Source organism: Mycteria americana, chromosome 8 (assembly GCF_035582795.1).
Source record: "Mycteria americana isolate JAX WOST 10 ecotype Jacksonville Zoo and Gardens chromosome 8, USCA_MyAme_1.0, whole genome shotgun sequence".
Classification (NCBI taxonomy): Eukaryota; Metazoa; Chordata; class Aves; order Ciconiiformes; family Ciconiidae; genus Mycteria; species Mycteria americana.
The window spans coordinates 19,044,912-19,070,557 of record NC_134372.1 but is presented as its reverse complement, the minus strand read 5'-3'; the positions used below and the strand labels follow the sequence as shown (position 1 = coordinate 19,070,557).

The window sequence follows — 25,646 nt, the reverse complement described above, 5'->3', positions numbered from 1 at the left end:
ATCCCTGCACTCATTCTGTCTTTCTCCGTAAAATTCAGATGTGGTTCCTTCCCAGCCATCCTCCCTTACACCTACCCAATCTGACTAGAGATTCTGGCATGTGGGCTTGCACAAGTGTGGACATTAAACTTTTTCTCTCTTGATTTCCTTTCTTGGTGACCACCAGTGTTGAAATTGCCTCTCTGAGCAGAGGACACTGGAGGCAAGAGGGGCACCTAGGAGAAAGTGCTAATTCTGGAGGTCACAACAGTGATTCTGAAGGGAGAAAGAGAAATAATAAACAAGTGAGAAAATATGGGAAGAGTGAACAGAAGAACAATTAAAAGAGTGAGGAAATAATATGGGGTCTTTTCTCCAGGATCAAGATTTTCCTTTTGTGGAATATGGGATTTGCCACACTGCATTTCTGGGCCACAAAGACAGACATTTAAAAACATCTTTCAAAACAACTCTCTGCAGTCTGGTTGGAATTGGGGGCCATGGCTCATGCATGGTTATTTGCAAATTGAACAACATTTTCCATTGATGTGCTCAAATACATACCTAGGTTGGAAATTCAATTTAAAATTCTTACACTATCTCGCAGTATATCTGAAAATTCAAATGTAGAAAATGCAAAGTGATGTTTCCTCAGCAAGCCTCACTTGGCTACCACATCCTATGTGTTTATCGCATAACAAAAGAAGTTGAAGACAAAGCTCAAGTATGTGTGCAGCTGGATTTTGCAAAATCACAGAATCACAGAATCACAGAATCATATAGGTTGGAAAAGACCTTTAAGATCATCGAGTCCAACCATAAACCTAACACTGCCAAAAACCACCACTACACCATGTCTCTAAGTACCTCATCCAAACGTCCTTTAAATACCTCCAGGGATGGCGACTCAACCACTTCCCTGGGCAGTCTGTTCCAATGCTTGATAACCCTCTCGGTGAAGAAAAATTTCCTAACATCCAGTCTAAACCTCCCCTGGCGCAACTTGAGGCCATTTCCTCTTGTCCTATCACTTGTTACCTGGGAGAAGAGACCGACCCCCACCTCTCTACAACCTCCTTTCAGGTAGTTGTAGAGAGCAATGAGGTCTCCCCTCAGCCTCCTTTTCTCCAGGCTAAACAGTCCCAGCTCCCTCAGCTGCTCCTCATAAGACTTGTGCTCCAGACCCTTCACCAGCTTCGTTGCCCTTCTCTGCACACGCTCCAGCACCTCAATGTCTCTCTTGTAGTGAGGGGCCCAAAACTGAACACAGTATTCGAGGTGCGGCCTCACCAGTGCCGAGTACAGGGGCACAATCACTTCCCTAGTCCTGCTGGCCACGCTATTTTTGATACAGGCCAGGATGCCATTGGCCTTCTTGGCCACCTGGGCACACTGCTGGCTCATATTCAGGCAGCTGTCAACAAACACCCCCAGGTCCTTCTCTGCCAGGCAGAGAAAATGCATGGAATATGCATGTAGCTATAATGTACTCACAGTGACATAGACAGGATCCAAGCAAATAATAATGATTAGATAAATGTGTTAGAATTTCTGTGTTAGTTGCTCTCTAGACTAGGAGATGGATTTTAAAGGTGACTGCTTTTCTCCTATCTCATCATCAGAATAAATGATGCTATGATTCTTCTATAACATCATTAGAATAAATTTTGACCAGACTAATTGGTTTTATATTAGTACAAATAAGGAATAACACAATTGAAATTAGAGCTGCTACACTGGATTTGGGATAGAAATTAGATTAGAAGGTAATGAAATACTGTAATAGAACAAACAATTAGAAATTATAGCACAGGCTTCTTCCTGTCTCTGTACTGTAAGAAACTTGTTTCTCTGTTGAAAGACATGGTGTGTGATTGGGTGTCTGACATGTATGCTGTGTAATCTCCCCTTTACCACTGCTGATAATGCACCATCAAAACAACTTCTCCTTTGGGGATTCTTTGTCACAAGTTAATTTAGCCCTGTTTTGTCCCCAGACCTAGATTTACAATGAAAACTTGATGATATTTCTGTGATACTGTCAGTACATGCCTCAGATGATTCATACAGGTCATTTCAAATAAGAACCCATAAACCACAGCTATATCATGTATTTAATAAATGCTACACTGTTTAGAACAGCTGTTACAGCAGTTCAGTTTTAGCATTTTAAATACCATGCTGCCATCACTTACCAAATTTTTTCCAGAAAAAGTAAGCTACTTTAAATTAGACTGTGAATTTCAAAAGGAAAACTCTTATATACTATAGAGACTTGTAGATAAGATCTCAAATACATGCACTCATATGCAATACACTTGCAAATTACATACTCAAGATTAGAAGGTCTTCAATGACTAGAAATAGCAAGTGATGCATTTCATTAGAAAGAAGAGAAACTTTCCTTTCCAGTGCTTCAGAACTATGCATCTATTCTTACTAATATAGGAAGCTCACAAAATAGCACGTTTTGTGCAGTCTACTGGAGCAGATGTGAACAGTGACCCCAAGCATTCATACCAGCACAACTTTGGGAGGAAGTTCCACATCAAGAATAGGGAGAATGGGCATGCCGGCTTTTTTAAAAAAAACAGGCAAATTTGGAATGACTAAATGTAGTCTCACCAAAGGGACCTACTGATAGGATGGTGCCTGAATTGGCTATACATGACGGATGCAGTCTATCATGTCCCTGTGGTAATATTATGGTTCTGTGGATTCTTTTTCAGACACAAAAATCCTCATTAGAGGTAGCTGAAAAATGGAGCACTGAAACAATGACAATGTAATAATTTTTCATCTAAGCTTGTCCATTTTTTTAGTTTCACTGAGAGGTTCCTTATTTGAAGGAATGCTGACTGTAATTCCATCCCTAATTCATGAATAAGTCCTTATGTACAACTCCAACAATAACCTTTTATTGTTGTACAAATCAAACAAAGATAATGTGATTCTTCAGGTAGTGAGGTAAGTTGAAGAAGTTTCTCTTAAGTGAACATTTTCTTCTTTGGAGGGGGGCTTGCCTGGGCTAGACTTGCACAGAAGCAGTAACCAATATCTATGCAGATAATATGCCAATATTTTTATACTGTATGGAGTGTGTAAATACATAAGTATTTATGTATGCAATTACAAGCAAATAGGGTCCATAGGAGCTTACTTATATGTAGGAGGCAGAACATTTTCAACACTTTGCTGTGCTTCCTTGTTTACTTATTTATATTCAGACAAAGGAAGTGGTAAGGCTGACTAGCTGACAACTTTTCTGAGAAGAGACCATTTTGTATTAGAGGAAGCAGTATCTCTCTTGGATGTCCTAACGACGTAGTTCTAAATTAAAAAAAACCCAGGACTTAAATAGAAGAAGCTGGGCATTAGGCAAGGAATTACTGGACACGCTGGAGGTGGTCACACACAGGGAATATATGGCTGTTTCATTGATAGCACTGCTATGAACATTCTCTAACTGCCTAGAGGAGAAAACTTACAATGGATTTGCGAAACATTCCCTACCGTTCAGAAGTGGTTACGTGGAACCCAGATGATTTAGCAGAATATTTTAGGACGGTAAGTTTAACTGTGTTTTGTTTTTGTATGATGGAGGAGCAAACTACTGTAACATTGTGCTAAAGTTTATAATGGGCAAAGATTGCTGCAAAACTAAAAGCAAAACCGCTGACAATTAAGAAGCTGAGCTAAACTGGCCAGTGAAATCTATAAATTAATCTTGAAAGTGTGTTTTAAATTGGGTATAAGAGAAACTCATGGCTTTTCAGAGAAAATGTACACTTTACTACAACAATTGTTGATATAACATATATTAACAACTGTAGAAAGTATTAATGTGTGAAGATTGCAAGCTTTCTATGTCTTCTTCAATGATTTTCAGAAGAGAGATTTTTTCAAATTGCTCAGTGTTCACAAATGAGCCTCTGAATGTCTTTGCTAATCACATCCATGAGAACCCAGCCAGGAACTTAACAGTTGTGGATACACGGACTCCTAATTTTTTTAGGCTCAGTTGGAAAAACCTTTTGCCTTTTGGTTTGACTTCCCTATTCTAAAACTTCTTGAGCAAAACTCATGGCTCAAGATTGCTAGCTGCCCTTTCTTTCCTGTCACTGTTACTTTTTCTGATGTTACCTTGTGTGACTAGCTAGGAATTTCTGTTTCTTTTGACATCATTTTCACTTGTGACAAATCTATACATTTTATTTTACGATGCAGAGGAGTTTCCACACTGAAGAAATACTTTGAAAAGCAATACAGGAATTCACTGCCAATATATATCCTCTGCACAGCAATGCTGACACCTTTGTAATTGCCCAGGAATGTGTAACTGAGCCAATTTTACTGAAATTTCATTTCTGTGTGTTCTCTGTAAATTGCTCATTTTCCAATTTACATCAGAGATAGTGCTTGCTCCATCTCCCTTTCAACTGAATATGTTTCTCCCAAAGTCCAAATATGTCAGCCTGGAATTTAACATTCAGATCAATGAGAAGATTTGGGAATATTTTCAAGTAATGCCAACATAGCTGATTAATTTTCAAGTGAGCTGTCAGACTAGACTTGTAAAACCTGGAACAGTTTGGGCTTCATTTTGAAATCATGTGAAATTTATTGTTTCAACAGCTCCTATAACTCTGTAAGAGTTTTCTTTAGGGAGTTGAGGCAAGTTTGATACTACGAGCTAATAAAGACAAGCAGATCAAACACAAAGCCTACGTCTACCAAATCTCCAGAGAAGTAAACTGCCACCTACTTGCAAACCTCTAATTTTAGGGTGCAGGGGTTAGTGGCACAGGAAAGTGAAATGAAGAATTGGAGATGGAACAGATGAGATCATTATCAACAGGTAATTTCAGACAAATATGAAAAACATTACAACACTGGTGCATGGTGGTTTGGATCACCATTTCCAAGAGACTAAGAAGGGAAATGGCTTCCTGAAAGAGTTGGTAATGATATTCTTAACAGTGATAAAAGGATTAACTGTAAGTTCTATCATAACTGAATGGGCCCGGTTACATTAATTTTTGAATACCTCTCCTCTACTGATCCAGATACCCCCCAGGATAGATATAATCTTGGCATTCCATTTTTGGGGAGATGAATTAGGGCAAAAGCTGCTTAAAGTCATCTAAGAAATCTGTGTAAGACAATAATGTCAGCCTAAGTCACCCAGCTCTGGGCAACTGCCATAAGTGACCAGATCTTCTCCCCAGATAAACTCATACAATTTCCCTCACACATATCATTGAAGGGACAAATATTATACCTTAGGAATGCTTTATTTGCATCTGACTAATATATTTTGCCTGCAGCCATATGTTCGAAGTCCAGGATTCAAGTCCAAGAGGGATAAGCAATTTTTTTCCTTTTAAACTGAGATAATTGTGGGATGATTTTCAAAGGACAATCACAATCACATTCAAATCTTCTCTCAGCTGAAGTGATTGGTCATGACACAGGGCAGTGGTAAGATTTTCATCAACTCATTGTTAGCTTACACCTTCTCATTAACAAAATTCAAGCAGCACACACATCAGTAATTTATGTAACAGTACTATGATGTATTACTGGCATTAATAAAGTCCTCAATTTCTGTCAAATAAGAATTCTTCATACTTAACAGTAATAATATCTAATTCATTATTCTAGGTGTGCTAACTTAAAGCCTACATTAATTTAAGCTATGCATTCAAAATAGGGAAGGACCAATAAAGAACAAAACCTTCAAATAATTTCTAAAGACTTTAAATTTTTTTAGAAAAAGCAAAGATGTTCATATTTGTAATATCCCGAGGGTTATTTTTAATAGCTAAACAGTAATTTTCATCAATTACTTTAAGAATGAGATTAAGTCTCAGCCACACTGATGCATTCTACCAAGTATAGCAGTTGCTCACTGCTGCATACAAACTTGTGCTGGTAATGTCATGATAGCACTCACTATATGAAAGAGACGTTATTTACAGGTGTAAGTCCTCAGTCTGCAGAAAAGTCTTAATTTGTATCCTAAAATATTTAGCAGAGTTAGGTCTGTTTCTGCATATGAGTAACTGAAGGTGGCTCCTAAAAATATTCTCTCAGCTGTTCAGATGTTTTCAGGATCTGTTCTCGTATAACACCAAGTTACAAGATTGCTCCTTAAAATGAATAAATAGGATAGAACTAAGAAAGGACATAATACTCCCTATAAGATGTTCTCTGCTTTAGGGGAATTATCCCAGCAGCACACCATCATTTGTCTGCATAACTTTCACTAACTAAAGTTTCAGGCAGGACCAGAGCCATTCTTCTGTCTTGAAGGCTCCAAAAAGTCATTTCGTCTGCCTGCTCTTTGGGTTCCTTCTTGGTATGGACTTGATCAGCTTGAAACAGAAAAAAGGCATTCTAGCCAGATCAAAAATATAAGCTGTGTTCTCACATTATGCTATTACTATTCAAATAAAAAAAACCCTTAAGACACCCACTGGAAATATTTAAGTCATGTCTTGCTAAATGTGGCTAGATTTTCTTTTTTTTTCCTAAGTCTCCCAAATTACTGTTAAATTTTTGCCTGGTAAGACCCGGAGCTTTCTTTTCTTATGTACATGATCAACTTCTAAAATGCATGTCCTTGTCCTAGATGCTACTGTAAAACATAATATTGTGGAAAAGCTTTCCAAATATTATAGATAATTTCCAGGATTAACAAGCGACATTTCCATCCAGAAGAGGAAGCTTTTCAATCACAACAATGAATTCAGCGGCTGGAATCAGGGCTTCACTATTCCAAGTTACTAAGGTTTTTGCTGTACTTCCTGTTTTCCGCAACTGTTCATCCCAGTCCGTACCACAACTATCCATTTTCCAAATATTTCTTTGGGCCAGGCAACTGTGAGGTGGTTTTTAAATGTGAGGAATTACATGTTCCTAAATGGATGAAAATCCTCAAGTCCACTGAAGAATCTTTGTCTTAAATATCCATGTTTACAGAACAAAATGAGCCATTTAGACAGGCTCTAGCATACGAAAGGGTAACTTGAAGCATCTACTCAAAGCCAGCCATGTGTCTAAGTGTCTTAATCCATTCTTATTAGTAATGGTGCAATAATAATCTTCTTTTCATTGACAGTTAAAGTATAAGGACTGTGAGAAAGTCGTGAGAAAGCACAGCATAAATGGACAAAGGTTTTTGGTAAGTAGAGCTGTAAAATTCCTTCCTATAAAATTCCAATCAAGTGATTGTTTCAGCTCCTCCTTACTTTGCATTGGCAGATGCAAAGTACTTAGCTTGCAGATGGCTACTCTGGTATAAATATGAGAAATAAATGCCTTGCTAAAATCAGTGAGACATCTTGCTTTAAATATGGAAGGCTGGGAACCCAAGCATGTTGTTTAATATGCATATATTTTAATATTTTTTAAACTGACAGAGAAGTTACAAAACCACAATCTTGTCTTGAATTAATCTCTTCCTTTATAGGAAGTGCTTGTTTTCAAATACTAACTACAGAAAACCCACATTTATTAATTCTCTCCTACTAAAGAAGACAGATACCTGCTCAGAATGACTGGCCTTCTATTGTAATCACTGTTTCATGTCTCTATAGTTAAAATTAGATTTATTCTGCAGCAATACACAAAATCAGTGAACTTTAAGACCACCAAAACTAGTAAGCAAAGTCCCAGTGGGTTTAAATCAACATTGCTCCAGGCTTTACCAAGAGCTTGGCTTAACTTTAGAAAAGCTGACAACTTCCATTGACATAGCTGCAGGTTTCAGGTCTTAAATACGCATCCATGAAGATGTATAAGGGCTTTTATAATTACTTCATTTTACTTCTATTTTATTTTATTTCCAAATATTAACTATTCTATTTTCCCCAAAAGTACTAATTTTGATCATCGTATAATTAATCATAGTGGGGAAATCTATGCATACCATTTCTAAAGCCTTCTTATTTTTTATTTATTTGTCCTAATGTATCAAGCTTTTTGACATTTCATTGAAATGAGATATAAAAATTTTCAAACACCTTTTGTAGGAACAGGATATTACACCTCCTTCCTTCTGGGTGGAGTCAGAATTATTCAGATGTGTGCCATAGGATTTATCCTACTAACCCCTAAGCGATTCTCCTTAGCTCAACCACTAAGGATCTGTGGCTGGAGTGGGAGTTCTGGCTCTGGAGGCATTATGAAATTCTGGGAGTTTGTGAGGTACAAATAACAAGAGCAATAACTGTGTGATTCCTAAGTGATTTTTGTAATTTTTTATTATTTCCAGAATGTTTCTGTAAATACATAGCTCACAGTGCAGCATTTCTTCAGAAGCATCCTAGTAGATTCAAAGGATCCTTTGCTATTAAGTAAGCAAGCAAGCAGCTGCTCACGTCTGCTGAGACTATTTTAAGCTTTTGACCTACTTGTCAATTGTATAATGCAAAAAAGGTTCACCTGTTAAACAGAAAAGGAGACTTTAAGTGGAATATTCTAGAGTACAATGCAATCTTGAAAAAAATTGCTTCTCTGTATGAATGGTTTTTCTAAGAAATATCTTTTTACATTTTGTAAGTTATTGGAAACTGCCAAATTACATTCACACAGAAGAAACTGTTAAGACTGAGTGTTTGCAAGTTTTATATCTATTGTCAGATCTACGTGGTAAACCTGACTGTAAAAAATATTGCTGTCTTATTCATCAGAATAACATCCTAGTTTCAAAGTCACATTTCTGTATCTACTGGCTACCACAAGGAAAGTCCAGTTGAGATGTAGTAGGAATAAAACCAGAGGGATTCCATGTAACTTACTCTAACAAAATTCTCTAATATTTAAAACGGCAATGTGGCCCTTTATGAGAATTTAAACTCATAATATTTGTCGGGTTTATCACCAGAATAGAATTCCAGAGAGAAGCTTAAAAAGTCTTTAGAAAAAATTACGATTCTTCAGTAAATCCTGCAGGACATTTTTCTGTGTTTTACTCCTGTGAGTACTCCCAGAGGCAAAACAGTGCTGGAAAACACAGAGAGGATTTGTTCTGTTCTGAAAATCATTGATAGCATTGTGAACCAATGTATAATTAGAAACTTCTTACTGTTGGCAGCAAGAAAGACAGCAAGAACTAGACTATCATCCATGTTCCAAAGAGGGTTTGCGAAGCTTGTGATTAACCTAACAAACCACTTTCTCAAAAGTTTTCATAATGCACTAATCTGTCCTAAACTTGGAGTTGCATATGATGGAAGAAGAGAGGGGCCGACTCTCTCTGCAGGAATATCTGTAAAGCTCTCGAGACTTAGCACATCTCAGTTCAGGCCAGGAGTAATCTGCAATCTCATTGCTATATTACGGTTGAAGGGCAAAGAAACACTCTCTCCCCCATCCCAGTTTCTAGAAATATTTTTGTTAGGCTGCCAAGGCTGCTCTTAAGTCCAAGGAGTTCTCCAGCTACATCTGCACTAGAACATGTGATTTTACATATAGTCTGATGTTTCAGATAAGGTTCTTAGCACAAAACTCTTCTCTACTCCAGCAAATGGTGCTCTATTTTAAAATTTACTGTTTTAACCTGAAACTTTGCAATCATGCACAACTTTGCCTGATTTCACCATGCAGACATGAAGGAATTCAATATATCTAGCTTCTGAAGACACTTAAATACCATAATTTTTTAGTGTACTAAAAAGATATAAAGCAAAATAGCATAAAATCAGAATCTACGGTAGAAGTTTGCCTTCCCTACCAGGAACAGCTCTTTACAAAGGGCATTTCATTGCACATTGCTTTAAAACTACAAGTGTTTAAGAAATCATTTGAAATATCCTGTCCTTTTATATTCACTGTGAGAAGCGTAATTCCAAAATTGCCAGGAAGAATGCCACTGATGATGATTTCAAGCAGACCATGCATGTTCTGTTGAGCTCACACCCGTAATCAGTAGCACAGGATGTTACCAGATGTAGCTCTCTATTAATTGTTTGACACTGTCCACTGAGATGAATTATAGTATCTCGAGACTTCTGTAATAATAAATACATAAAGGATGTTTTTTCCTGTATGCTAAGTGATGTCAGTGTACAATGAAAATCGATATCCAGAAAGCAAGAGAAAAAAAACAGAAAAAAAATAGAAGACTTAAAAATATTTCTGGAGGTTTTTGGTTTACTGTCTGTTCACCTGCTTTAGCTTAAGTATCTCTGACAATCTGAAGGGAGGAAGCTGTTGCAGAAGAGGGTTTTATTTCCAGTTCTTCTGAGAAGCAGAGCAGGGATGGATTTTAACCTTGCCTGTAAGTCAATGTGACAATATAATGCCAATAAAGAACCGGATTAGAAACCAAATCAGAAAAGCAAATGACTTGGCTTTAACTTCGCACAGAGTCCCATTAGTTTGAAATTATTCCTGAAACAATGGCTCATCTGCTGGTAAACAAACATATTTACCCAACTCTCATCTGGTAAGAGCTGGGTTAAGATTTTACTTCTCCTTACAAATCTTTTTAACAAGCTATCCTTAAAACATTCTAGCTACAGAAATACTTCTCTTTGAAGTTAGATGTGATTATTTTGTTGAAGTCCTTTGTGTGTAAACAAACACACATGATGTTTATTAACCTCCTAGCTAGTTTAATACAACTGGCAGCAACATAAAGTAAAAACCAACATCCAGCAAAACAAAAAAAATACAGAGAAGATTTTTTATTAAAATGGGTTCACTTCTCTTACGAGCCATGGGATGGGCAGGCTGTTATCTTGCATTGCTTTTCTATGCACTTTATGTTCCTATCAGTTGAAACTTCATGCCACATTTTTGAATATGAAAACTTCTGTAAGTTGCAGGGTGTTCCATGGACAATTTTGTGATATACACCATGTGTTTCCTTTTCAGAACATGTCTGAAAATGATATTCAGAAATTTCCCAAACTCAGAGTGCCGTAAGTAAAGCCAAACCAATTTAACATTAAAAATAATCTTAGTTGGTCTGCAGTGAAAACTCATAGGAAATATTGGGCAAATGATTTGCAAGTCATTAGTTAGAGACCTGTTTATTGCACTGTACTGAGGGAAAAAGAAGAACGTTCTAAAATAAAAGGAACGTTGTCATGACTGCTCAAGCACAATGATGCAATACAAAAAAATTGTCTGGGGGACATTCAAAAGAACTCGTCCATAAATTCTTTGACTGACAGCAGCTACACAAAGGTTAAACTTTTTGCAAGTATTAACTTTGAAGTATGATTTAACTGTTCGCTGCTTAACTGTTGACTTTAACTCAAAGGAAAAAAAAAAGTCAGGTATGTGCACAACAGTTGAGGAGTTCAAGCGATTTTCATTATGTGCTTTTCCTTTAGGTAGCCGTTAAAGATAAATCAGTCTGGAACATTTGATTCAGTGTTAAATATCTTTCCTTAGCTCCTGTGGATTAGGCCTGGAAAAAGTTTTGCATTTATCTGAATAGCTTTCATAATTTCATAGAAGTTACTAAATGAAGAACAATATTCCCTTGAAGTCAACAGTGAGTAACAGAGAAATTAGCTGCTTCTAATAATTCGTGGTGAAAAATGAAGGATTTTATTTTGCTGTGAGTTGTCTGATACATATTTAAGATGGAAGTTAGAAGTTTCCTAACCATGAGACACATGGAGCTCTTCATGGTCTCCTAAACAAAGTAAGGAGAAAAAAAAAAGGAACTCAAGTTGTTCCAACATGGCTGTTTCTTTGTACCTCATTTTCCAGTTCCAGACTCACTCCCTCTATGTATATCTTGATTTTGCCATGGGAGGTACAGCCTGCTTCGCCTTTTCTGATGCATCAGAGCTTGTGTAAGATGTTTTGGTGGAGCTAAGAATACTGAAAAATTTTGAAATACCTGTGTGGTCTGTCACATTCATGTACTCATGGGTAAGCTGGTGGCTAGATCTGAGGGCAGGAGGATACCTCTGTTCGGATCAGATATGAAAGGACTTGAACTTGAAAGACTTGGACATTACATGTTTCTTAAGATCATATCTATATTTTCACACAATAAATTTCCTGATAATAGGGATTAGTGGCGTATGATGTGTTAGTAAGAAGGCCTAGATGCTATAAAAAAAAATGCCCAGATGTCTCAGCATTTTTGAGTTTACTGTCAATTAAAAGAAACATTTAATTATCATTACTGAGACTGAGGGACCAGAATTACACCAGATTGTCTGTGAAAAACTCATCTTACCATACTGTAAAACACATTGCTTGTAATTCTCTGATAATTTGTCCCTCCTTAACAGTCCTTTGGCAAAATTGCCTTGTGTTCTCCTTGTTTGAAATTCTAATTTTGAGAACTTTTGGTGATTTCCTTTCAAATTTGTGAGTCAAAAGTGGTCAGTGGAAGGTCTAATAAACACACATACAAGAGATATTAATGTCATAGGTGAATAGTTAAAATGAAATCTAACAATGTGGAGTTGCTCCTATCTCATCTAATCTGTTGATATCTCAAAAATGTTTTGAAAATTAGATTTTCATAGTCCACTTACCTTGTAACACTCTAGCAGAAAGTGAATAGCCTTTTCTAGTCAGATCTTTTGGGTTTCTCAACAAGAAGAAAACTTGAAATCAAGAGCTTTAAAAGAAGAGTGAAGCTTGGTGCACAACTTGAAGAACTGAATAAATAAGTAAATTAATAAATCTGAATGAAAGTTTTGGAACTAATGCCCTTGTTCTCAGCTTTCTCCACACTTGCAAACACGGAATATTGTGAATATTCTGGAATTCACTAGAATATTCACACGGAATTCACTAGAATATTGTGAATATACGTGGAAAAATGTTGATGTGATATGGGGGTCCTCCATGTAATGTCACTGTTTAAAACAAGAATTTAGAGCTTTAATAGGGAAGAGAACTGGTTGCCATTTAAAAAAGCCCAAACAAACAACAGAATAAAATTCATGGGTAGAAGAACCTGACATTCTTTTCAACATTAATTTAATTACTCAGAATTTCATTATTCAGAACCTCCATGCTCTTACCAAAATGGAAAGTGCTTGCTGTTGACTTCTACTAGGACACATTCACTCCTTACTTTTCTATCATAATGCAAACCTCACCTAGTAGGAGAAGTTTTTCTAGAAGCTGAAATACACATTAGCATATTATAGTTATAGTACGTGATACACAACAGTGCTAAAATCTGAGCATATTCTGTAAAAATGTTTAATATAAATAGCAAGTGTCACACTTACAGCACTGACCAGTGGAATGAATAAAAAGTACATATACAAGAGAGATTGTTCTCCAATAACTTTAGCAGGGTTATGCTGACCTACATGTACTGAGAACAGAACCCAGCACTTGCAACTATACAAGGTTTGCAAACCACAGCCTACATCCATACAGACCTCCTGAGCTGGGTATGTGGTTTTACTAAATATATACATTTGAGCAAATCTACTGATCCAGTTTTGAATATAACTGTGTCGTTACTTGGGGATGATTCTGTGACTTTTACAAGAATCTTTAAGTGCCTAAGTAGGCAACAGTTGTTGTTACAAAGTATGATAGGCCACTTTCTGAAACTAATAAACTCCCCCACAATCATCTGTTATTAACAGAATTATTATTTTGAAAGTTAATCTCCACCAGCCATATTACAGATGCGCATCTTCACGAATCTTCTTTTGGCTTACTTTTAAATACCAAAAAAGGATTTAAACACTATTTTGAAAATTAAAATACTTCATAGAATCTTTAAAACTCTCCATTAAAAGGGCTGAACTCTTTATTGAAAACTTTGCTAAAAATTTACATATATAAGGGCACCATGTAAAAGTGGCTGATACATCCAGACAGTCCTGCAAGTTTTATTCTGGCTACCGTTTTGCAGGCAAAAACATTAACGGACAATAAGTCTGCACAGGATTCACTGCACCTGCATATGCATAGGCCACACACAGATTTCTTGAGGGATCATAACAAACTCCACAGTTCATTTACCTCAGTAGGGATTCCCATTCTTGTTTGCGGTCACCACCTAACTTTCTTGTACACCTCTCAGAGATACTGAGGTCTTGTACACAAGGTGATCTTTACTGGCATGATTAAGGAAATCTATCCCGCATGTCTATTGGGGCATGATATCTTGTGGAGGATGGAAAATGAAGGCTGAATGAAGATCGACTTTGTCACGGAGTATTTGAGAGGTTCAAAACCAAAAGTTGTCCTCATCTTTGAGTTATGCGTAAAGCTGTGCCAAACAGAGCATGAGACGACTGGAAACCCACATGCCCTCCTTTCCTTGCAGTATCTGAGCCTTTAAATAAACCTGCAAATTTGAAAATATTCTTCCATTTGGGGCTTCTCTGATAAATATAAGTAAGTTTTTACTCTCATTCAGAATATTTACATTGATGATGCTGTCACTCTTTGGAACCCTGAGACCTCTTGCACTTATGTTGCTATTAAAGCAATCTTAGGGAGAAGTTTAGAAAATAAACTTTGCTTAATGCTGTATTTTGATTTAACATGGAAGCCTTTCTTTCATTCCCACTTAGGTGCACAGTAGAATCAAAGGTCTAGCTGAGGCACAAGGTCCCAAAGCAAAAGGCAGAGTACAGCTCCACTTGCTGCTTCACTTTCACTCTTTCCTTTCGACATGAGGGAGGTGGAAAAAGCCACTTGGTCTTTGCCAGTTCTGTGTTGTAGCTGAACTGCTCTGGGTGGACATAGGGAAGAGGAATTGAAGAGATATTCTTGGTCTGGTTTAAGGCTCCAGTTCAAAAGGCAGTACACTTGAACACATGCTGAGGTTCAGGCACTTCTTCAAGCTAAATAGAAAATGCCACCACATAGTATTTCTACTTGAATGTATACATTCCTATTTGAAGATACAGAGTATCAGCTTTAGATCACTTGGTAAAAATTTACTTTTAAGAATATTAACCATATCTTAAGAATTTAAGCATAGTTGCCATTCTATGAAAAGATATATGCCTATCTGTTCCAATGCCCTACATAGATCTGCTATGGCACTGATGAACGATCTTTGAAGACCTGATACTGCATGATTACACGTGGTGGAACCCAGTCTCCAGGTTCCAGACCACAAAGGGTTTTCCCTACCTCAGTTGTTCACAGATTTAGTGGAAATCTATGGCCCAGGAGACATTCAGCCATTATCCTAAAGTTATCACATTGCCACAGACCTTTAAGGAGCAGCAACGTTTGGGCCAAGTAATCTATGGGTAGGAACACCCAACATACATTTTCTCCCTTTTCCCACTGAGAAGTTAAAATAATAATTGTGGCATGACCATCAGCTTTAGAGATTGGGTTATCATGAATGTAGCTGTCATCATAAGTAAGAGATAGCATCACGGTTGACCTGACAATTTGTTCAGTTATTCATCGCTTAGCTCAGTTGCAACCTGTTTTCTTCAAACATACACTATGCTTAACACTTGGCATTTTTGTAACAATATGAAAAACTGTAAAAAAAATAGTGTTATGTTTTTTGTTGAGCTCATTCATATTACTCTTGTACTTGCTATATCTTATGACAGAACCATTTAAGTTAATATTAATACCACTAGGTTAACATACACACCTGAAGCTTCACAAACACCACACTGCATCCTGAAAGAGTAAATGGTAAATTGGTGAAACAGGGAAGTGATATGGTATATTTTACACAGAGCAGAAATTGAATATCTGTCTTAAGCGCTAAATGAAACTCAGACCTAATCACGAGGGTGTAATTAACATTTTGATAATAAACCTAATGAAACAAAAGGCCCATATAGAGCTTAAGGGACACATGGAGTTTTCTTATTGCTCATTATCACTATTGGCAGTCACAGAAGGTCATAAAGTTTATACTTGTGGATAACAAATGTGAGTCTTGCAAAATATTTTAAAGCGTATTCAACAGAATGTGCCTTACTTAATGTGGTCAGAATTAATAAACAAGAAAAAGCAAAGATCTCATTCAAAATAATGTTGGTGGTTGGTCAATACCTGAACCATGATCTAAACAGTGAAGTTAGTCTTCGCCAGTCTTATTATTTACTATCTTGAGAGAAGACTTTTCCAAGTGTTCACTAAGTCAGGGCTGTTGACCTCTTTGGCTATCCTCAATGGCAGGTTGCTGGCAAACCTGCGATTTGAAATTCTCAACCTTGGTCAGAAAGCTTATGGCATATCCCATAGCACTTGTGAAAATTTCCAGTAATAAAAAGAGCATCATTGCATTAAAGTGCATAATTGCATCTGCCACTTCAAACACACTAAGTGTGCTGAGTTCTGAATGGGACACATTCAGAGCCTACAAACATGGCACAGTCTGAAAGTTGTTCTCCTTTCAGGACAGTCATAGTGCAAACCTAAAAATTAAGAAATCTATGGTGCCTTTCTCTTTGAAAAAGTTATTCCTTGGCCAGAGGTGAATGTGTGTGCACACATGCTCTCTCAGATGGGATGCTAAAGGTTGTTGAAAGGTTTAGAACATAACTGATATTCAGTCAGTTTTGAAGCCAACATAATAGTATTGCATCAGCCCAACAGACTTTTCTCAAAGGCCAAAACAAAGACTTCAACACCAACTATGCTCTTGACAGTATTCAATATGCAACTATGCAACTTCCTGGTCCTAGAGGACTTTGCCTTCCACCTCTCTCACCCATCGTAAGTCTTTTATCCCAATACAGGTAGAATGGATTCTACTCACGACAACAGTATCTGCAGTTAAGCGAACAAAAGCCAGTTTTGGAGTACTGCTTTGGGGGTTGGTTGTGTGGTTTTTTTTTTATTTTCGACTTCCTGCCAGTTTTAAGCTAAGCGTCTGGTGGAGGAGGTAGAAAGAGAAAGAGAAGTCTGAGTAACATTTTCTGCAAGTGCTGTTGCCTTATCCTCTCCTATCATCCACTCCCACAACTCAGAAAGCAGTGTGGTTTTGGTACTTCCTTCCTCACATGGCTACAGGCTCAGCTGCTCAGTGCACCAATCTTCTGTAATAATACTGCTTGTAAAGTGTTACCATTCTAAACTTTGCTTTCTTCTAATAACATCTCTGAGCCATTGGTTTGAAGCATTTCAAATAAACTTAAAATAAAGATTAGACAATTAAATAAAAATAAAGATTAGAATAATCTTTTGGCAGCAAGATAAAATGAGCAACTTTTTCCTTTCAGTTTTTCCTCAGAAACCAGTTGTTGTCAATCCTCATAGCAGCCAACCCAGGTTTAGTCCAGAAAGCTTCCAAACACTCAGGTCCCATTCATACCCATGGAAGTCTGAACTAAAAGAATTATTAGCTCTAAAACCAGTGATCTTCATTTTACTTCTTTAGCTGAAAATAAACACAATATTATGAAAGATCCTTCCTCTACCTTTTCTACAACAGAGAATAAGCCACACACAAGTTCCGTAATCCATTTCTCAACCAAAGCACTGGTATACGCAGTGCACTGTTCACCCCAGAACATTTCCTGATGTTTCACATGGAATTTATTATTCACACAGAAACTTCCTTATCACCTGCAGCAGAAGGAAATTTCTGGTGCAGAGGAGTGTTGATTGCACAGGAAAGAAGAAGAGCAAGAGGAGTCCTCTGTCTATAACTTGGCATTTTTCTTGCTTTACACAATTTGCTTGGGTAACGATGTCAGATTTAGACAGCTGTAATCCTTCTTAAATTATTAACATTTGTGCACGTCCTTATTTCAAAAGGGGCAAGTATGACAATATTTGCTTCAAATCAGAAAATTGCAAAGTACTGTCTTAAAAAAAGAAAAAACAAAAAATATTCTTCCTCTGCCTTTCTATTTTCATTCTTGGATCCCTGAGTACATATCCTTAACTTCAGATTACCTGTCTTCATCCTTTTCAGACAGCACAACCATACTGATCTGAAATGGCTTGTTCTCTGATACTTGCTGGCAGCCTGATCTGTCCCCATAGCACTTTCCGTAATCAAACAGAGCAACCTTATGCCTTGAATTTATCTTTTAATCTGAAAAATAAGAGGAAGATTTTTAGCATGGTTCAGGATCAAAAAAACCCAGTATGTTTTTGTTGGCTTTTGTTTAATATCAGATTGCTTGAAAGCTTCTCTTCCTTAAGTCCCAGCCCAGAAAAGCAGTTAGACATGAAAGAGATGCACAAATGAGGTCATTTGGAAAAAAACTAGGGGATTATTATTGCTGAGTAGCAGAAAAAGACATGAAAGAAGAAGAAAAACAAAACAGAGTAGTAACTGCCTCGCCATAAAAAAAGATTTTACAATACTGATATAAAGTTTGATTGACCAGATCTAAGATGTATGGAAAAGAATTCTGCAATAACAAACAATAAACATAAGATTTTACAGAATTTAGAATCTGAGATAAACAGACATGTTGAGTTCCTGATTTTTTTTCATACTACTTTTATTTCCACAATTACTGTCTCTGACAGACCTAAATAATATAAGCTAGAAGTAAAATAGGATATTTTTAACCAGATGTATGTAACCAATTTGCTTTGATTGTCACAGGACTTTCTTGGTGGGACTTTCCTCAAAAAAAAAATAATTGAGAATTAAGAATCAGACCAATGACTCATCTTAAGCTTTCTGTGACACAAAAACTTTATTTGAAACAAAATAATCATAGAGGCAAACTTCATTATTAGCAGAGCAGGATTCTGTTGCTCTCTGGACTTAATTCTGTTAATCTCAGTAATGACTGTCTTGCAACCTCAGAGTTGTTCTCAGGGAGTCAGTCAATATAAAAACTCTCAGATGTCTGTCCTGGCTATGGATGCCAGCAATATTAGCAGCATAAATGCATGCTCCTGACCATAATTTTACTCAAGATTGCATTTCATTGGTTGTTATTAACCCTACTGCTGTATACAAACTACGCATGAGTGATGACAAACACATCCACTTGGAAAAATCTCTCTAGACATAAAGCTATAGTCTTCATATGTTCCATGAATATTTCTGCCCTGCCCTGCCCTGCCCTGCAAATGTGTTATAACATGGAACTAAATCAACCTTTTCACCTTCTCTACTGGAGGGATTCTGGATGAGGTATATCTTGGTTGCAAAGGGAGGGAGACAAAAAGAACAGAGAGTAGACACAGGGTACACTTAATCCCTGCTTTTGCAACCATAAGCTTGGTAGAAGCTGTTTCCTGAAGCATTATCTGCTTTTTCCATGCAAAATAATACAAATACAATCACCATTATTTAAAGCAGTGTTCTAGTGCATGATGTCTACCACACCCAAAGGTTCTAAGGCTTGCTGGGTTTAATGTTTATTTTTAAACTTGATACAACAATATGGGGTTTTATCTATGTAAAATAAGTCTAGTTTTCAATTGGATATGCTACAGTGCAACTTTGCAATAAGATGATAAATTCAATATTCCTACCACATACTAAATAATAATTCTGGATTACCAGATTTAATTTGGTAAATATTGAGGGAAAGCAGCTAAGAAAATTACTGACAAGTTACAACGAGTTTTTTTAACTATTTTTGTGTTTCTTTTAAATAGAATTTTAAGTAAATTAAGTCAAGAAATAAACAGAAATGAAGGGAGGCTATCTTTCTTTCCAAAATGGTAAGTAAATCAATTCAGCTTTCTTTTTCAAAGCTTTCAGATATATCTTTTCCGGTCTGTTTTCCATGTGATCAATAATACCTGGGTCAGAGGGACAGCCTGGAAATGATATAAAATAAAACTCTGTTTTGTTAATGTCATCTGTTAAGAATAGCAAAGCCTGAGCCTATGAATACCCTAGATACTTCTGCCATGTCTGGAACCAAATAACATATAAATTTCATACAAATTTCCACCTGCGTAAATTAATCTTTAGGAACGCTATAAACCCTCGGCACATATTATTGCATTAATAAATCATCCTTAATGGATTTCACAGGCCTATACATTGTTACACTTTTTAATACTTTATGACTTATCATTGAATATAATATTCTTGCAATAGAAAAAGAGCAAAAATTGCAAGAACATTGCATGAGGAAAGAACAATTTATATTCATATACAATGAGAATCTAAGTCTAGTCTACATAACATGGTTTTACATCATCTGATAACATGATTTTACACCTTTGCATTAAGTAGAGTTCAAAACTAGAATTGAAAACCATAAAGATATTTATCAACCCTACAAATATTTATGAACTTGACTTTCAGCACCTTGAATGGAATTAGTAAAGAAAGTTTCCATTTTCAGGACTGGGGCCCCTGGTAAATTTATTTACTGAGTCCCCTTGTTTCTAAACACTTGCACTTGCCCTCACTGACTTGAAGTTTTTTCAAGACAGTTTAGCTTACATTAGGATCCTGTATGTGAAATATGAAGTAGTGTGTTTTTGGCATTTTGGACAGAGTTAAATTCATCTATATAAACTTCATTCTACTGTTAAAGCTATTACCTTTATTTGCAATAGATTTTAGTATGCTTCAAACATTTAAGAATTGCAAATGGAAGGAATTTATTTTTTTGTATCTTTGTTGTAGGGCCCAAACACAAAAATGTCCTGAAAATCCAGGTAAGTATGTACTGGCAGATAGTATCTAACAACAAAAAGTGTTTAAAAATATTAGAATATTAAGTTAAACCTTGCAGGGCAGAGTAAATGGTGTGAGGGGGTGGGGGGAACCCAAAACAACAAACAGGAAAAGATGAGAGCAGGAAGAAGTTGCAAAAGGAATAAAGAGCAGTAACAGGAGAACAAGTAAGAAAAAAATATTTTTAAAATCAAAAAGATGGTGAACAAAGGCAAGAGCAGAGACAGTTACATGAGCATCCCCAAAATGCCGTTCTTTAACCCAATACATAGTATCAGTGCTTATCTATTTCTGTTCCAACACCTCTGCCCCCCCCGGCCCCTACTCCTAGCAGCACCCTATATTAGAGCGGTAAGCTTCTAGATGTCTGCCGTGTTCTGAATTTTTATTTCAATTATTTTCTTAATAGGCCACGAGCACTAAAACTTCTGCAAGCTACCATGTTCCCCTCGTCCTACTGAAATTAAAACCCCTTTTGATATGAAAGATAAAATAGTATTAAACAAAGAGATAAGAAGTCTGTGCTCATTCTGAAAGCATTCTACTTCAAATTATATTTAAAACTGGAAGCATAGGACAAACTTGAAGTGACAGCACATATATCATCTCATGCAAGGATAGCTATACTCTTAGTTTTGAATCAGAATGTTATTTGCAGTACCTTTTGTGACTGCCTGCATGCCTTTGAAAGACCTACTTTGTTCCTGTGACATGGTCTTGTGGTTCAGAACTGATCTGGGATTTGTTGTGTCTTTTGTGTCAAGATACATCTTGATAGTTTAAAGTTGTACATGCTAAGAAGCCTGTGATTATGCTTCTTTATGCAGGATACAGTCAAGAAGACGGTGGCTGGTCTTCATTTGTGAGTATCAGGATTAACAAAACCTACTGGTTGAATGGATTACCTCTTCTGTAAGGTCTATCGTTTTTTGCATTATCTACTTTGGGCACCATGGATGGAGTACGCAATGGCAGGGGGTGTTAGGATGAGGAGAAAGAGAAGCAGGAGCATGAATGATTGGAGTCGCTGCATACAAATTTCTTCACTGAGAAAAGGGTCACTCCCAGTAATGCAAGGCAGAGCTTCAGAATGGCAGTCTGATACCACTGGCTCAAGTAGAAGCTCACAGCCTATGACCAGGTCTCCACAGAACCTTAGCTGAATTTTATATACCTATTTCAAGCTCTTAAAAGAGGTGGCTAGTAAAGGAAAGGTCGCTATGTTATTCAATGGCAAATCCTTGCTATTTTATTCTCTAGGGTTGTTTTGTTGAAGCATCTAATTTTTTGAAGTCAACTAGACTGCAAAAGTTCCTTTTGCCTTTCGGCACAGAAAATGCATTGGTAAACATCATTAGATGAAGCATACACAACTCAGCTAGCTAAATGAATAAGATGACTGATGCACAGTCCAGGTTTATGAAGACCTCTTACGCTGACCAGTGCCAATGTTTTTTTGCAAAAAAGGGAGCGGGGAAGGGGATTTTAAAAAACCACTTGCTACTAAGTTTGCAGGAGATTTGCTGCTATTTTAGGAGTATAAAAGGTAAAAGTAACCACCTATAGAGCACCTGGGCTTTATGTCAATACAGAGCTAGTCTGGAAATTTCAGCCAAGATACCAATGACAAATTGAGTATTCTTTTTCTCGTAAGCCTTGGCAGATTGCACAGAGGATGTATGCAGTGACCACTACCATATTTTCACTGTGATCTTACTAGGTCCTGCAAGTTGTATGAAGCTGTTTTGGTTCTGGTCAGCTGAGGGCATTAAGACCCATATCAAAGACTTCATTTTTTTCTGAAGTATTTTTAAAAAGTTGAGTTGCAGGCTGTAGAGTACATGCTATTCCATAAGAATGAATATCAACAGGCATCAGCTACGGCTCCAATGTGTTTCTAGGAAGCACTGAATTGTTTGCTGGTGCCTTGTCTGTTAGCTAAAACAAAGGCACTGTGCATTTAAATAAGCCATCACCTTATCTTGGCCTTCCACTGAAGTTACTGTTACAAAATGATACTCATTTCCTTTCTTAAGCTGTTCAGTGCTGTATGCGTTACTAAAATGCTGCCTCCTTTCCCCATTTTATTTCAACAGAGAATGTTTTCACTCAAACTGGTTGTAAAAACTTGATATCCTCCAGAGTGAAAAATACCACAGTGAAAGGCCACAAGGAAATTGCACTGCAGTGTTTAGTATCCTGTTACAGCATCCATCTTTTATCTACATTTGCCAGGATGAAGATGATGACTATGAAAGCCCTGATGATGACCAGGACAAGGAAGATGAGGCTGACTATGAATCACCAACAGAAGAACCTGAGGAAGCAGAACATGACAGTGATGGCTATGAGCCACCTCCATCCAATAACGATGAAGCACACCACAATGTCATATTTCCTGCCAAGTCACTTGCAAACAACACAGATTACATAGGTAACTACTAAAAATTGTGTTATTAATAATTTGTAAATGATATTTTCACACATCATCAGCCACATTTTAGGTGGCTGGTAAGGGAGTATAGGTGGTTTTTCCTTGAAGTCAACAGTGTAGTTCATGAACAAGATTTAGTGACACAGACTTACTGCATGTGGTGGCTTTGTGACTTTTAAAGCTAAATTTTCTACTTCAGACAAGCTCTGTTGGATTAAAGATTAGTTTTGTGTCATGTGTGCATTATTGGGCCTTTGGTTTGAACCTGCATGAATTTAAACATATGTGCATACTGTATTAGCTTTAGTGCTGCAACCTTGAACAGAGCAAGTTGTCACAACAGTGGCAAAAATCTCTAGTGAAAATTGGGAAAAGAAAGAGATCAGCTTTCTCCGATTGTCATTTTTTTTATGTCTGATTCTTCAGCAGCCTGCAGTTGTGGAGTCAAATACAGGAGTACAAAACTGCCATTTAGACTGGCTGGTGTTTCACACAGTCATTATGCTGTGGAATGAAATCAAATAGTGTGGGCCAACAGACTAGCAGATGGAGTCATCTCACCACCAAAGGGACAGACGAGCCTGTAACTCCCAAAACAGCATTGATCATAAAGCAACTGTCCATTATACACTAAAACAATGTCTTTATGATATATTAACTTAAGTATGCAGGTTTTTGCAAGGGCTTTTTTTCATAAATATCGAATGAGAATAAAATGACCAAACCGTTTGTGTAGTTGTTTAGTTTTGGATTTTTGTTTTCTTTAGACAGACCTCCAACAACTAGATCATCACATCAGCCTCCAGTACCACCCCAGCGACCTGGCCCATCCCCAGTACCAGCCTCATTTGGGGGAAGAGGTGCTTCTGTATGTTTCTTTCTTAATATTTCACCTATTTCCTTTGCTAGTAGCTTCTTAGAAGTCCAAGTATAATGCCATTTTTATTCAGATAGTGTACGTAGAGGAAGAATTTCAGCCATCAAAATAGATTTGAACTCTGTTACAGGGTGGTCATTTTTTCATGGAACAATTACATTTCATGGGAAAAATATATTAAATTATTTCACATTACTTGGCTGTTTCTTACCCTGGAAATTTGTACCCACCTGTGAATGCCTCTCCCATAGAAATTATAGATTTGTAATAGATCCCTCGTTGTTTCTTTAGTAATAGTTGTAAAAAGAAAAAAAGGCTAAGTCTTTCCAAGCTATACTGTTAGCAATTGTCCAATTGAATTAAGACCACATAAAAGTATAAAGGACTGTATAATGAGAACCCTGATGACCCAGATTTTTTTCCTTTTTTTTGTCCTGTGAATATTTCAAAACTGAAAGCTATTGTGCTGTTTACAATCGGCACTACAGGCTCACTGTGTGCCAGAACAGATGTACATTAGACTTACCCATGTACACAAATAAAGGTAATTTTAGGATGTGGTAGAAGGACTTTTGGTCTCACTCAGTGTCACAATTCACATATATAAAACGCATAGGACTCTTAGGTGCCATGAGTTCCCAAGACTGCTGTCCTAAATTGCTGCTCTGTATTTTTGGAATAAGAACAAACATTGGAAGGCATTTCTCTGGAGAAATCTAGGTTTAGATGCAAACATCTTTTGCCGCTGCTGACAACACAATGCTGTTTGACCCCAGCTCTCCCAGTAACAAAGAACAGTCCTCTCTCCCCCTCCCTCAGTCAGCAACAGTCAGTAACACAGACTTAATACATATTCCTCAACTTCAGTTACATCCACTAATTTCAATATCAGTTTTCAAAATTAACACCTGCTGCATTGAAGGGTTGAAAGATACAGCAGTATTGTTGAAGCTCCTGTTTCTTTCCTTTGACAATACTCATGCCCTCCCCAAAGATAACATCCCACTAGAGTATTCCTTGTGAGATGAAACAGATGGAGGCAATTCTACATCTAACAAAAACCCATGTATGTAGGTCATTCTTCAGGAGTGTTGATGGCTCCTATCCTTTCTGCGTTGAGCAGAGACTTATTCCTTGTGCTGTACCAGAGACAAAGACTGGCAGATGTAGTGTGGTGGGGTTAATATACTAAAATTAAAACAGAAAGGCGAAGACACACTTTAACCACATGTAAAATATTTGTTTTAGCTGCCAGCTTTTCCTCCTCCACCAAGCAACAACGACTTGAGTAGAGACAGAAATATCAAGCCTTTGAAACGTAAGTACAGCTGGTTTTCCTTTTGTAAAGCTTTTTCCACGGGCTATATAGCACTTCACTTTTGCCTCAGTTCTTATTAAATAGAATAAATGGAACTCTCCTCAGTTCCACTCTCTTCTACTATTTATACAGAAGCCTCACTTGTTATTCCGAGAAGTAACACCAGTTCATGGCTATGCAAAATAAAGATACATTGACCTATATTAGCAAATTATCTTACACAGCTTTTGTGTTTAGCCCCAGCTCCTTCTATAGACAGAAGCACAAAACCCCCACTGGATCGCCTTGCTCCACCATTTGAAAGAGAAAGCCCAGTATCAGGTCAGTACTTCCTTATGCTAATATCAATGGGTTTTTTTTAATTATTCAAAATTATCAGTTTGAATATCATTCATGCAAAAGAACAAAGCTTAACCACACGCACTGTAATCTAATCATATACAAGGTGATTTGTTTATGAATAAAAAATGTGAGCAGTACT

General features: G+C 37.0%; 1 protein-coding gene across 1 annotated transcript in view; it reads left to right on the top strand.

Moving 5' to 3' along the window:
• The first annotated feature begins 3,291 nt into the window (after window positions 1–3,291).
• The window catches only part of LCP2 (lymphocyte cytosolic protein 2), a 34,357-nt gene continuing 12,002 nt past the window's right edge, over window positions 3,292–25,646 (top strand). Inside the window, exons 1-10 of the mRNA XM_075509508.1 lie at window positions 3,292–3,546; window positions 7,103–7,165; window positions 10,864–10,910; window positions 19,498–19,563; window positions 20,486–20,517; window positions 21,364–21,398; window positions 22,772–22,970; window positions 23,738–23,838; window positions 25,096–25,165; window positions 25,403–25,486. Coding sequence (XP_075365623.1) covers window positions 3,469–3,546; window positions 7,103–7,165; window positions 10,864–10,910; window positions 19,498–19,563; window positions 20,486–20,517; window positions 21,364–21,398; window positions 22,772–22,970; window positions 23,738–23,838; window positions 25,096–25,165; window positions 25,403–25,486 — 775 coding nt within the window. The 5' untranslated portion in view covers window positions 3,292–3,468. The remainder of the gene's footprint in view (window positions 3,547–7,102; window positions 7,166–10,863; window positions 10,911–19,497; window positions 19,564–20,485; window positions 20,518–21,363; window positions 21,399–22,771; window positions 22,971–23,737; window positions 23,839–25,095; window positions 25,166–25,402; window positions 25,487–25,646) is intronic.